The 13,724-nt window shown below is 34.7% G+C and overlaps 1 protein-coding gene and 1 long non-coding RNA gene across 2 annotated transcripts; one reads left to right on the forward strand and one right to left on the reverse strand.

The window, feature by feature from the left end:
- The first annotated feature begins 861 nt into the window (after positions 1–861).
- On the forward strand, positions 862–10,929 carry LOC143747296 (synaptosomal-associated protein 23-like). Its single transcript, XM_077239971.1, has 8 exons — positions 862–973; positions 1,547–1,620; positions 1,973–2,014; positions 2,182–2,230; positions 8,472–8,589; positions 9,646–9,798; positions 9,921–10,065; positions 10,360–10,929. The coding sequence occupies exons 2-8, from the start codon at positions 1,564–1,566 to the stop codon at positions 10,417–10,419; spliced, it is 624 nt and encodes a 207-aa protein (XP_077096086.1). The 5' UTR covers positions 862–973; positions 1,547–1,563; the 3' UTR covers positions 10,420–10,929.
- Positions 3,240–4,091, reverse strand: LOC143747297 (uncharacterized). Its single transcript, XR_013206704.1, has 3 exons — positions 3,992–4,091; positions 3,684–3,862; positions 3,240–3,441 (listed from the first exon to the last, which is right to left on the reverse strand). It is a non-coding gene; the product is annotated as an uncharacterized LOC143747297 (long non-coding RNA).
- Positions 10,930–13,724: the final 2,795 nt, after the last annotated feature.

Consider the following 13,724-nt stretch of genomic DNA (forward strand, 5'->3'; position numbering starts at 1 on the left):
TGTCCTGACTTACACAACCTGTTTTTCAAGGAAGAATATTTATTATAAATTATTAATAATATTATTAATACATTATTACATTATTCATTTACAAAGAAAATTGGTGTCCTTAAAGGTTGGATCTTTCCTCATTTTTTAAATCAAGGCATTAAGATCAATTTCCAAAAGATGATTTTTTTTATTCCTCTTTTTAGTCAACTTTAGCATGGGTGTGTTCACTTATGCTAGGCACTGTATAAACTCGCAACTGTGAGTTATAAATCAGAATTGCTTGACATAAACTTGCAATTTTAAGTTATAACTCAGAAATGCTTGATATAAACTCGCAATTTGGACTTATAAATTAGAAATGCTTGATATAAACTCGCAATTGCGACTTATAAAGTCAGAATTGCGTGATATAAAGTCACAATTCTTAGGGGGAAAAAGTCCAGGTATTTGAACAAAATTACATTCTGATCCTGACTTTATAACGCAATTGTGACTTTATATCAAGCAGTTCTAAAAACATTTTATATAAATATGTTTATTCAGAATGCAGTTTGGAAAGTAGGCTACAGGAACATTTCAGCAGGTTCAATATAATCACGTTAGCAGAGAACATGATTTAATGTTTACTAATTGACAGCCATTAACTGTAGTAATAATCTGCGATCACATGGTTAACTGTCTGTAATGTAGGTGCTCTGAACCCTGTTACTGGAAACTCCTGAGTAGTAATATTCTTGTTACATGCCCTCATTATCTAAAAGCCGCTGTCCCCGTTTAAGAAATACGCGTTTTCCCCGCCGTGATTGGGCGGGTTCTGAATAGCAATTGGCTGGTTTAGGTATAGGTACACCCACAACTCTCTGCGGGATTGTTTTTGTGGTGCAAAGAGGAAACTTCGACATGTACAACCTATTTTTTACAGTCTATGTGTACAACTGAATCACAACACATCACTCATCATCAGATCTGGAGCGTCTTCATAGTAAGTTCTCAGATACACATTTACATACACCTGTACATTAACTAAAAAAGAGGCACAAAAATTTACTTTGTAGACAACTCTCACTTTAACTTACACTTATGTTGAAATTCTGCTGTGTTTGATTGCTTATTTAGTTTCACTTATCTCTTGTGCTGTGTTGAAAATCCTTAAGAGCTTATGGGCCTCAGTTTTGTAAGGTCTTAAACCAAGGTGCATAAACTCAGATCATTTATACCTATGATCAATCATTTCTAAAAAGAAATACGAAACCTTGAAATAAAACAAATTGATAAAAAAGATTGAATCCAATATTTGGCAATAATATAGCATAACAACAGATTTATAATCAGTTTTTGAAAGCCATTTTTGACTTGGAACACCCATAACAAGGTGGGTCGAAATTCCCCACAAAAGTAAAAAAAAAAAAAAATTGTTCTCTTCGTTTAATATTGTCACATATGAAATTTAAGGTAGTTGTATTTCCTTGGAAAGCTCCATTTGTGGCAAACGTTGTTTATAAGCAAATTTATCATCTTAACTTTGACTTACTATGTAAAGTTTTTGTGCCAGCAGAATCCCAATCCAGCAGTATGGCAGACATGTCAGTGGATGAGATCACAATTAAAGCCAACCTTGTAACAGATGAGGTAGGTTTACAACATCATGAAATATCATTATCTTCTTTTACATCCTCTTCCTCTTTTATTAGATGCCGTTTCTGTTCCTGTAAAATTTCTAGTTCTTATGAAAGCAGCCTTACATACATACAATATCTATTTCTCTAAACTAGAGATAAAATTCCTTCTTTGCCCCATCTTTCTGTCTTTCTTTTGTTCTCACTTGTTTAGTGCTTGTCAATTTCCTGGTCAAATGTGGTTTATTGAGAACGAAACTTGTTTTGAATGACCACCGTTTTTAATAAAATTTGTTTAGCATAATAATGATTTATCATCATAATACAGTAATGTTTGACTAAGTTTCTTTGTATTTGTTTGTCAGTCAGCTGATAGTTGTAGACGAATTTTACAAATGACAGAGGAGGTAAGTTGTCTTATTTCAACCAGTTAAACCAATGACACATGGATGCTCCTTAAAAGCTTGTCCCAAATAACATATGCTGCTGTTTGAAATGTAAAAATGCTTAGACATATTGCAATTTGCTCATTGCTTTATATTGAAATTGACTTGAAGCACGTGTGTATTTGCAGACTGTGGACGTCGGGAACAAAACCATAACGATGCTGGATGAGCAGGGAGGTGAGTCCTTTATCTCAATGCACCTGATTCCTGATGTCTACTTCAATATCTCAAAATATGGAGGCCTTTTCACACATTAAATCATTTCTGTATATTCTTATGGATGGCATTTAGAGTATACACTGTTAATTATTTCCCTGTTAAATAACTGGAAATTACTGGCAGCAGGGTTACCATTATTTTCCTGTTATTTTAACAGTTAATTCATGTTAATGTTTTTTTACAGTGCACTCCCCGTAATGTTTTTCAACAGGAATTTACTGTGAATCGCAGAAAAAACAGGAAACAACTGGCAGCAGTGTTACCATTATTTTCCTGTTAAATCACTGTTTATTTTGTTTCCATTAAATATTAATAATTATTTTTAGCATAACGTGTACCACTGATTGTTATAGACATATTCTAGCTTGAGTTAATACAAGAATAGGCATAATCCATCAGACAACACTTAAGTGAAAAAAAACGAATAGTTCCGTGTTGAAATTAACTTTTTTTTATTGTAATACACACACTGAAATGTAAATACTTACAAATGTAGGCACACATGGATCAGACCAATCAAAGAAATATTCAAAAACATTCTTAAACCCAAATACATTGTTCATTATAACAAAATACTGAACATCAACACTTAGTTACCTAAACCACTAAAATTCAACATATGAATACATTCATACCAATACTTAACACTTAATGGAACTCTTCATCAATAAAGAGCATAAACAATAAAAACACTGCACTGCTTAGACCACTAACCATTTTCCAAAGCACACGAGGATCCTTTGCAAAGTCTTGGGGTCTGTATATGAGAGAAAGAGAGAGAGAGATGAGTTCCATAATTTCACATTTTTAATCCAAAATTATATCACATGGCTTGACCAAAAAAAAGCTAATTTTAGAAACAGAGCACAAAACAGACAGAATAACATAAAATAATAGAAAGGGTGATGAATACAATTCATTGAAAGAACAAAAAAGAATGGCAAAGAATTGAAGAGTTAAGAATGAACATTAGAATGAATTTCCTGAGTCATTGCTGTTTGAACATATCGGTATGTGTAACGTATACATCTTACTCACCATTTTCAAATGAAATCCCACTGAAAGTCCATGAGCTTGCGCAAGAGGCTGGGACGTGTGAATTGACAGTTCTTCTTTTTTTCCTCTTTGCAGCCTGTGTCGCTTTTTCTGGGTTTATACCCACAAAGCATCTGAAAAATTATACACTGGTTAAAAATCTAGTCACAGACTAACAGCAACAACAAAGTCAACAAATGTACATGAACTATCCTCAACATGCACTATCTTCTTGCCTCTGTGAATATTGTTAGTTGCACTAAAACTTTCTAAATCAAAGTTAATTGCTAAATCCCTTCAACCAGACCTGTTGAAACCATGCTTGAGCCACAGCTAGGCCAGAAAAAAATGCAGGTGTTAACAGACAATATCTTACCTCTGGATGAATTGAAGCGTGCAGGCTGCCTCCTCTTGATACTGTAAGTCAAAGATGTAAAAACAGGGTGAAAAAAGGATTCCAGTCCTGTCACAAAGGTGGACGTGATCCCTTCCCTTCGCAAATGATTTGGCCCTCAAGGCTGAGCATCCAGCGCTGGAAACGGCTTCCCGTTTCTCCTGAACCCAGAAATGTTTTAACTGTCAAATTTCTGTTTTAGTTTTAATTTTCATTACAGTTTAGTTTGATACCATTGAATTCACTACATACAACACTAAAGCCAACTGTATTATCTAAAACCAACTTACCAAGAAGTATCAGATGAGGAGTTGCAGGTATAGAGAGTGAACTCTCAAGGTCAGCTGCAGTGGCATATCCCTAGGACATAGAACAAATTAAACACAATATTAATGTCATAAGACTACCACTGAGTTAGATATATATATATATATATAGATAGATAGATAGATAGATAGATAGATAGATAGATAGATAGATAGATAGATAGAAAGAAAGAAAGAAAGATGGAGAGACAGGAAGAGACAGATAAAGAGAGAGGGGGGATATAGATAGAGAGATAGAGAAAGATACAGAGAGAGATAATGATGGATAGATAGATAAAGTGAGATAGATACAGATATAGAGGGAGAGACAGAGAGAGATGGAGGGAGATAGAGGGAATGGGGGGGAGATAGAGGTATAAATAGAGGAAGATATAGGGATAGATTGATAGGCAGAGTGATAAAACAGAGATAGATACAGGGTAGGTAAAAAGAAAGAGAGAGATAGTGAAAGAGATAGGTAAAGATAGATGAATAGATAGAGATAGAGGCAAAGTGAGCGAGAGATAGATGGTCAGAGGAGTAAATCCTGGGATATCATCTTGAACAGCAGTGTGATCAGGGATGGTACCCCCTGCATCTGTAATAAAAAAAAACAAGAAAACAAATGTAAACATTGATTTACAACTCAATGATAATCAAAACAGCACACACACACACAAAAAAAATAGGGTGCACTATACAAATGCAATTAAAAGAGAATAGCTGTTCACTTCACATAGCTATACTGCACTAGCCCGATCAGTAGGCCTATAGCTGTTTTTGCTGGATTTACCTCATTGATAGCCTAAAACCTGCACATAAAATAAATAGTCACACCAGCATGTCTGGTAGCCCAAACAGCTTTAATCCATCAAAGACGAGCAGCTAAATACAGTCTTAGACCAACTAACGTTATCTAGTATCATAAACAGTTGGGTTGGAACGGTACACAGAAGTCATGGTTCGGTTCATACCTCGGTTCAGACATCACGGTTCGGTAGGAGTTCGGTACAATGGAGGGAAAAGCAAAACAAAAATGCAGAAGGCAATTATTTTTATTTTATTATTTTTTACATCCAGTTCTTGCGTCTAAATTAGTTGCTTACATTAACAAAATGGGCCAACAATAGCAGACATAAGCCCTTTAAATAAAAATAAATGCCCATGTTTTATAAAAAGGTTCACAAAACTAAACAAAAATGTTTAGAAAATATGTAAGATAACGTTAATTTAGTTGTAGGTTACGTTCTCATATCCATTTTGTTTCTAATGTCACAAGGAATAATCTGGTTTACTGCTTTACACGATTCTTTAGTAGTGTGGTTTGGGTATCCTAAAGTGTTAGTAGAGTAAGTTACTAAAGTACTAAAATAAACATTCACGAGTGTACCTTACTTCTCACCGCTGATTCCTGATGGTTTAGAGGACAATTACACCGAGTCGCACACTGTCGTTTCAAAGAATAGTACACCGGCGAGTGCGAAGTATAAATGCCTCGTCCATTTGGGAAGGCGCGCGCGCGCGGTCACGGAGGCTTGCGCTGCGGAGGAAAGTAAACAAACCTAGCAGGGCAACAGATTAGGTGTCCCTAAAGGACCCGCTAACAGTGGTTCCGCATTACATTAATTTGCACGCGAGTTTTATTTATTTTTATACCGTGTATTCTCCGTGTTAATTCATGCACCGGACCGTGACGCCCATACCGATTCGCTGTTCAATACGAATAACGTTACATGAACCGTTCCACCCCTAATAAACAGCTATCAGTAAATAGATTTATGTTAACCGTTTGATTTTCAGGATTAATCTGCTTTAACCAGACGTGCACATGGCAAGAATGCCACACAACTTGACCACGGGAATGCTATAGGCCTAGCGTCCTACTGTTTACGTTATAGATTTAGATCGTATACATAAATGGACATTACAATAAGCGCATTGTTTCTAAAATTAATGGGAAAACTATTGAAATGTTGCTAGCTTGAATCACCGTGGCTCATTAGCAGCTAGCTAAATTACTTCATGTGGTCTAAGTCCGTGGCGTTTAGTAGGCCTATAACGTTACAGTACATCAATATCACTGATAGATACTATGCATGAATTTCAAGAAACTCTTTAATCTCACCGGATTATTGTGATTTTGTTCGATGTAACCAGCCACCGCGATCTTCCGACATGGATCTTCGTGTTCGTTGCAGGTTCAAATGCCTTCTTCTACGCTCCTTCCCAGAATTCAAAAAATACTGTATGAACCTGTCATTTCAAATAGTGGCGCCAATAGACATAATAAAGTACCGCCTGCCAGCGTGCAGGCGTGCAGCGGATATTTACACCGTGTTCAGAACACACACACACAGACAGACAGACACAGGGAGCGCAGTTCCTCAACTAATAAATGTAGCCTATAGGCCGTCTCGCGTAAAATCCGGGTGTAGGGTATTAATAGGGTAACAAAAGGCTATTATACCCACGATAACAAACACATTTGCGCATGCACAGAAAACACCGCGAACTTTCTTATTTCTCTCTGTGTCTGTGGAATAGGCTATGCAAGATTATTCTTGATAATATTTGCAGTAGAGAAAGCAGGTGTTTAATTTGTCTAATTCATTCAGTAAATGCATGTACTATATTTTGTTGGATTGCACCGTCGACTAGGCTACTGATTGAATCAGCCGTTGTTTAGCAACCTAAAAAAACGAAATGCAATTGCTAACTTCGCCACTTATAAATAATAACTTTTTTATAATAAGCATGAAAGTTGACCATCGTAGGCTAACCTTATATCCGACATTGCTTGAATTTTCGATTTTGCTGTTAAATAACAAAAATGAGGTGTTATTTAACAATGAGGTGTTAAATAACAAAAATGAGGTGTTATTTAACATATATTTCCTAAAATTAACAGTAAGGCGCAGTTATTAAAAATAACAGGTTAATCATGTTGAAATTTGGGTGTAAATTAACAGAAACATTTAACAGTGTACTTTATAGTAATTAGCCATGAAATGCCTCTTAAAGGTAGGGTAGGCAATTTTCTGAGAGGCTAGCAATAGCAAGCTAGCTTTGAAAGCATAAGATCCCACCCTTTCTTCAGAGTGTCTCCTTCAAAACACATGAACGCGTACAGCAGGAAGCAAACTAAAGCGTCATGAGAGATGGCGTTAAACTAGCGCATGTCTCAAAGCACAATATTACAATAATAATGAACGTAAACACTGAGCTGTACCACCTGACGGCTGCAGATTAATTTCGCCGTAGATTGTGTCACAAACTGCTCAACGCATAACGTCACGGTTTTCCATCTCTAACAAATTAACTAAGACAACCAGGTAGGACATCGTAATGATTGGACAAACCTTTTATGGTCCTACACCTTCCACAGATAATATATTCTCATATAAATACAGTAAGACCACTTAATTTATTGATTGCATTTCGGATGTGAAGAGACTTTCAACCAGCATAACAAAAAAATTTCTGGAACAAATCACCTACCCTGCCTTTAAAGGTGCAGTGTGTGATTTTTAGCGGCATCTAGTGGTGAGGTTACGAATTGCAAACAACAAAAGTAACGGTAGCGACAGGAAAATATGTCATCGTCTGAGACAGTAGAGAGTAGCCAGTTCAGCAATGAGGTTTCTTTACAAGGATTAAATTAAGAAATTATGTTTACTTAATTATTCAGTAAAACTATATGTTATTGCGAATATTATTGTTACTTGTTCATCATTGTGTCAGTGTTTTATTCGCTGAACTAAGCTTGCTTCCTTGAACGAAGAGCAACATAGTAACGAAACACGTTTGTCCGTTTAGGGCTCCTGTAGAAACATGTCGGCACATTTCAATGTAAGGGAACCCGCGGTGTATGTAGACAGAAACTGCTCATTCTAAGGTAATACAAATATAACGGTTCATTAAGTAAGGTCTTTATACATCACTGAAAACTTATTTTTCAAGGTAGTGACGAAACACGCTCTGTAGCGCTGTGTGTTCGCTGTCGGCTACAGTAGAAACATGACGACACAATATGTCGACCTCCATAGAAGGGGCGCCCGCGGTTGTGGAGATATAAATGTCTCATTCTAAGGTAATAAAAACATAACGGTTTATTATGCAAAGTCTTTATACACCACTGAAAACATAGTTATGGATCTTATATTGCATTTCTGTCAATAGATCCTCAGAAATATTAAACAATGCACCTTTAAGGTGCAATCCCATTCACCATTGCTTGGCAAATTTTTGCTTTCAAAATCCAGTCATCTGGATTTCCGTATGAAGGCAAAAAAAAAATCCCCATTCTGCACTGGGATCAAGTAAATCATGCAAATTTTCTGCGCTGACCGACAGAAAGGGGATTGGTTGGAAAGTGACCTCTGTGTGAGCCATGCTTCATGCATCACTATTGATAATGGACAACAGACTGGTGACTACACCTTTATTCTCTTTCTCTCTATATCAGAAAAACTAAGGAATGTGAAACGGGAAGTGGACCAGATCGAGCAGGACATGAAAAAGGCTCGAAAAAACCTGAACGAACTGTCCAAATGCTGCGGCCTGTGTCTCTGTCCATGGAACAGGTTGGTAAGAGCGTATACTTTATTATGTGACAATGAGTTTTAAATTTGAATTAGTTAGACTACATTTCTTGTACATGCATATGTGACTACAACACAATTAAGAAGTAAGACACTGTGGAATAATGTTGGAATTCTTAATCAGTGGGCTGGGGCCTGGTGACTTAAAGATGACTTAAGATGACTTTAAGTGATTTTTAGACTAAAAAAGCATAAATTAAAGGTACACTATGCAACTTTTGGCGCTCTAGCAGTCAATTAACAAAATTGCATGTGTATTTTTGTGGAAGAACATTGTAGCCGGAGCTACTCCTCTCTGTTTATGTATATGACGCAGGTACCGGGCTACTCTAAAACAGTCTGAATATCAACACTTATTATAGGCACACCATAGTTATTTATAATACAAAAACACGGTTTGGAAGATGGATTCATGATGTACTTGTTCGTTATATAAATTTTGAAAAAAAAAAAGTTTCACAAAAATTGTGATTTCTAGAACTGGAAAAGTCATGTAAATTAATCAAGTCTTAGAACTCAATGGGCTTTTTTATAATAAAATACATTAATTTAAATGGATTTATAATTAAATACATTTATACATTAGATACATTCTAGCTGTGTCAAGCTCTACAAAAGCTTTTTTTTTTTTTTTTAAATTCAAAAACTTGGCTACTTCTTTCTTCAAGTGTTATATTTAGAAACAGAGGACTTGATGTAAGATGCTGAAAAGAACAACAAATGTTGTGTTTTGGATGCTAGTCCCCAAAGTGAGATTCTGGTCCAATGATATCCCCGCCAGGCCAGGTTCTTAACTACAGTAGCTTAACCGTCAACCAGGAAAGACCATGCTGGTCCAACTGCTTAATCAACTACATTTTGTTAGTGAATAGCCTAGCTATACTGCTCCACTACCTAGATCAGCATTAAACCAGCTGCTCTAAGCTTACCTTTTCAGCAGATATAATTATAAACTAAATTGGCACTTTTAGTTTGTGGTTTTCACCTCAGTGCTTCCATTTGATCTATTTCTTTGGATCTGAATGGCTCCTCTTTCAGAGTGAAGTCCTCCAAGAGGGACAGGGGATATAAGCACGATAAGGAACCAAAAGAAAGCAAGCGGAATGAGGTATCCAGCCAACAGAGTGCCATCCGCAATGGACAGGATGTTTCTGTTGGGTCAGCAGCCCCTTCCGGCCCTTACATCAAAAAGTGAGATATGTGATATGCATTGCCATATGGCACAAGCTGTTAATTTATATTTAGACACATCTTTATTTAATAGTTGTGTAATGGTCTTAGCTGGAAAATTTAAGTGTTTTTTGTTCTGTAAGAATAACAAATGATGAACGAGAAGATGAGATGGAAGAGAATCTGAAGCAGGTGGGCGACAGCATTGTGATTCTAAAGAGCATGGCACTGGGAATAGGCGACAAGATCAGCGAACAGAACCAAATTATTGAGGAAATCAATAATGAGGTAAAGTTACTCTTATTAAATCCAGAGGGGATTCATTGAGATAATAGTGCATTTGTGGCGCTAGAGATTTAGATCTAGATGCCAATACACTCTAGTGACAACTTCTACCTATATGTTTATGTTAATTAAGTTAACAAATATAATTAAAAAATGGTAAGATTTAGAACTAGATTTAGGTTTGCGAGCTCAGTGGAGGAAAATATTGAACGACTGAAAATGATCTGTGTATTTTACTTGGCACAGTAATGATAGATAGATAGATGAACTGACTCCTTTATTGCCTTTTTTTTTCAGGTTACAAAAAATACAGATGATGTTAATGCTGCAGAAAAACATGCCAGGAAACTCCAATAAGGGAAATACCGAAAGGTCCACCACAAATTTAAGTCGGCATGACAAAATAAATATCCTATTGATTTTCTCAATGCATTTTTTAGATTTATTGTGAACAATTATTCGGTGCATATGTGAATTTTTTTTTTACCTTGTTACATTTAATCTAAATAACTCAATCTTCTGGTGAAAAGACAGACTTCTCTGTAGTGACTTCTGCAGGACTTCTCCAATCATTTAATCAGTTTAAACCCCTGTCCTACAAGCTTCCGTTCAACTATCTCCAGTTTTGTGTGCAACGGACACAACTCAAAATCCAGTCAACAACCAATGGATCGAATCAAGCCCTGCACTAATTTTATTTTCTTATCCGATAATCTGTTTCACTCTGATGTAAGCCTACATCACAATGCGGAAGAAAAGATCTGCCGCTACTTACATTTAATTTCACTTCCATTTGTGTCTTTTTATTGTAATCTTGGTGTTTGTAAATAGCTGTACACAAGCTGTGATATTAAAAGATTTGCATAATAAGGCTTTAAGATGATTGAGCCTTTGGAAAGTGTGATTCAGGTCGGCATAAAATTTAAGTTGCAATTGTCTTTTCATCCCTATTATGACGTATATCCGTTCGAGTGAAACGGCTATATCAATTTATATAACATTTTAGTTCTTATTTATATAAAATACTTCTATTAGTAATTATTTTATATTATTTGATTACAAAAGGTTTATCAAATATAAATCAAGTAACGAAGATCATGGACATAATACAAAAAAACAAACATCAAGCTGCACTTGAAATTGTGAATTCGTGCTAGTATAAATATAATTTATGAATGAGTGTACATGTTTGTTAAATAATGAAATATATACATACAGAAAGAAGTGCCTATGTAATCATATTGCATATTTATTAAATATACATAAACATTAATTAAACTTAAACAATGAAAGTCCTCTCTAAAAAAAAAAGAACATTGTCTCATCAAAGACCTTTATTTAAAATCATATTTTGCTATCATTTAAGTTCAGTTTTACATTTGCAGTACTTAAATACATTCTTGACTTTGTTTAATAAAGCAGCTGTAACTTTTGAAACAGGCTTGGTATTTGTTGTTCTGAAATCAGAATGATCGACAACAATCCTGAACTAGATGGTAAAGTTCGTAGACAAACTTTAAGTTGCCAGAAAGGCCACTTACTTAAGTTTTCAAACTTTTCTAGCCAGAAATTTGTAAAAAGTTTGAAAATGTTCTAGTATGGAACATTATTTACCATGTTTCTAGTATAGTTTACCACATTGATTTAGCATGTTTTAGTAAGAAAGGAAGAAAGATTAGTTAAAAAAGAAAGAAAGATAGATAAGTTAGAAAGAAAGAAGGATTATAAGTAAGAAAGAAAGATTAATTAGAAAGAATGATTAGAAGTTAGAAAGAAAGATTAGTTAGAAATAATAGTTAGAAAGAAAGAAAGATATATAGATAGATTAGATATAGGGTGAATTGCCCTAATGTGGGACACTGCCTAATGTGGGACACCTAAGGTCTAGTGTTTGTAGTTCCCCCATAAATACATGAATGACAGTGAAACTATGGGTTAGACGAAGCTGTGGTGTCATGTGATCAAAATCACATGACCTCTCAAATGTCCAATCATATTTGAGAGTGGAGCAATCATCAGACAGGAGACACCTTGTGTGAAACCATATGAAGGTTAATGACATTGAGTTTTAACAAATTTGATGTTAAGGAGTTAAATAGATTTTAAACAAAGCAATCCTGCTACTTTTTAGCCTAATGTTCTTATGAAATGTTTGTCCATCAAAAAATAGTGTAACGTTATGTGTATAAGCTATATATTTTATATTTTTATCAAATTTCCTAGTGTCCCACATTGGGAAATGTGGTTTCCAAATCCGGGACAGCATGATCAGCCTAATGTGGGACAGTACTTCAATGAGTCAAAAATGTGTGGTGGGGCATGGTTTAATTTTTTTGTTGTTTTAATTTTAATACAAATATTAATAATGTTTATATTAGACAAATCTTAACTAAAGAAAAAAATGTTTCACCTAAGGCATTGATGAAATGGAAACAGGATTTTCATTACCCTTTTTCAGATTCTGTCGTCAGATATGAATAAATATGTAATTCCTAATAAATAAGTCAAAGAAACTCACTTTAAAATAATAAATAGATATTATCCATGTAATGATTTTATCAGTAAGTTTAAAAAAAGGGGTTTCTCCATTATGCTGTTTTTGTAAAGAGGAAACATAAACAATTGTACATTTATTTTTTTAGTTGTAATTATACCAAATTATTTTGGTCCAAAAATTCTCAATTTATTGTTAGGTGTTTTAGAAATTCATCACTATAACTGATATAACGGTCTTGTTTATCAATTGTGATACTGGTTTACTAGAAATGGATAATATAACTATCTTTTGTTATTTTACATGTTTCATCCATTCATGACCAAGACAATTACTAACTAAGATTTAAAAAAGAATCTAAAATAAAATAAGATCACGGTATACTATTCTACATGTAATGTGATTTTTGGTCTTTTATCATAGATTTTTCAGTGTCCCATATTGGGAACACAACTGTCCCACATTAGGAAGCTGAAGATTTTCTCAGACAACATTCAATAAGAGCACTAATATGTCTATAATTTCTCTTATGAATGGGTTATCTGAATTATCTCTTTTGATTTGATTAGGACACACACTGGGGTTTTTAAAAAGGTATTGGGTGTGGATATAATGTTTTGGTTACACATCGCAATATGTCACAGAAGTCTGAAGTGCTAAAAAGGTCCCACATTAGGGCAATTCACCCTATAGATAGATAAGTTAGAAAGAAATGCAAAATAGTTAGAAAGAAAGAGTAGTAAGAAAATAGAAAGATTAGTTAGAAAGAAAAAAAGATTAGTAAGAAAACAGAAAGAACGAAAGATTAGTTAGAAATAAAGAAGATTTAGAAAGAAATAAAGTTTGAAAGAAAGATTAGTTAGAAAGAAAGAATAGTTAGATGATTAACTAAGCTTTTAGACTGGAACTGGTAGATTAAATGATTTGTCACTCTCCAGCATCTGGCACCAATCACTGCAAAACCCTGGATGGGAGTTTTCCGAGTAAAAGCTTGCATTTCTCCTCGTTTTCCTCTTCCAACAAAACCTAGAGGATTCATAAGAAACGTTTGAATACAATAATTCCAATAAATCAGCATTAGCTTTATTTTAATCAATAGATTAAGTTAACATGCTAACAAACGCTAATATTTAATGGTAATGGTAACGTATTTTTTGAAGTTAATGGT

The sequence above is a fragment of the Siphateles boraxobius genome, unplaced genomic scaffold, assembly GCF_051911475.1.
Source record: "Siphateles boraxobius isolate OS27281-9 unplaced genomic scaffold, OSU_SipBor_1 22, whole genome shotgun sequence".
Taxonomy (NCBI): Eukaryota; Metazoa; Chordata; class Actinopteri; order Cypriniformes; family Leuciscidae; genus Siphateles; species Siphateles boraxobius.

Bases quoted from the DNA above. Each gene is read 5' to 3' on its own strand.
- LOC143747296 (XM_077239971.1), top strand. From the start codon at position 1,564: ATGGCAGACATGTCAGTGGATGAGATCACAATTAAAGCCAACCTTGTA. The intron at 2,231-8,471 runs GTGAGTCCTTTA...TCTCTATATCAG, and splicing joins GATGCTGGATGAGCAGGGAG to AAAAACTAAGGAATGTGAAA. The intron at 9,799-9,920 runs GTGAGATATGTG...TTGTTCTGTAAG, and splicing joins TCCGGCCCTTACATCAAAAA to AATAACAAATGATGAACGAG.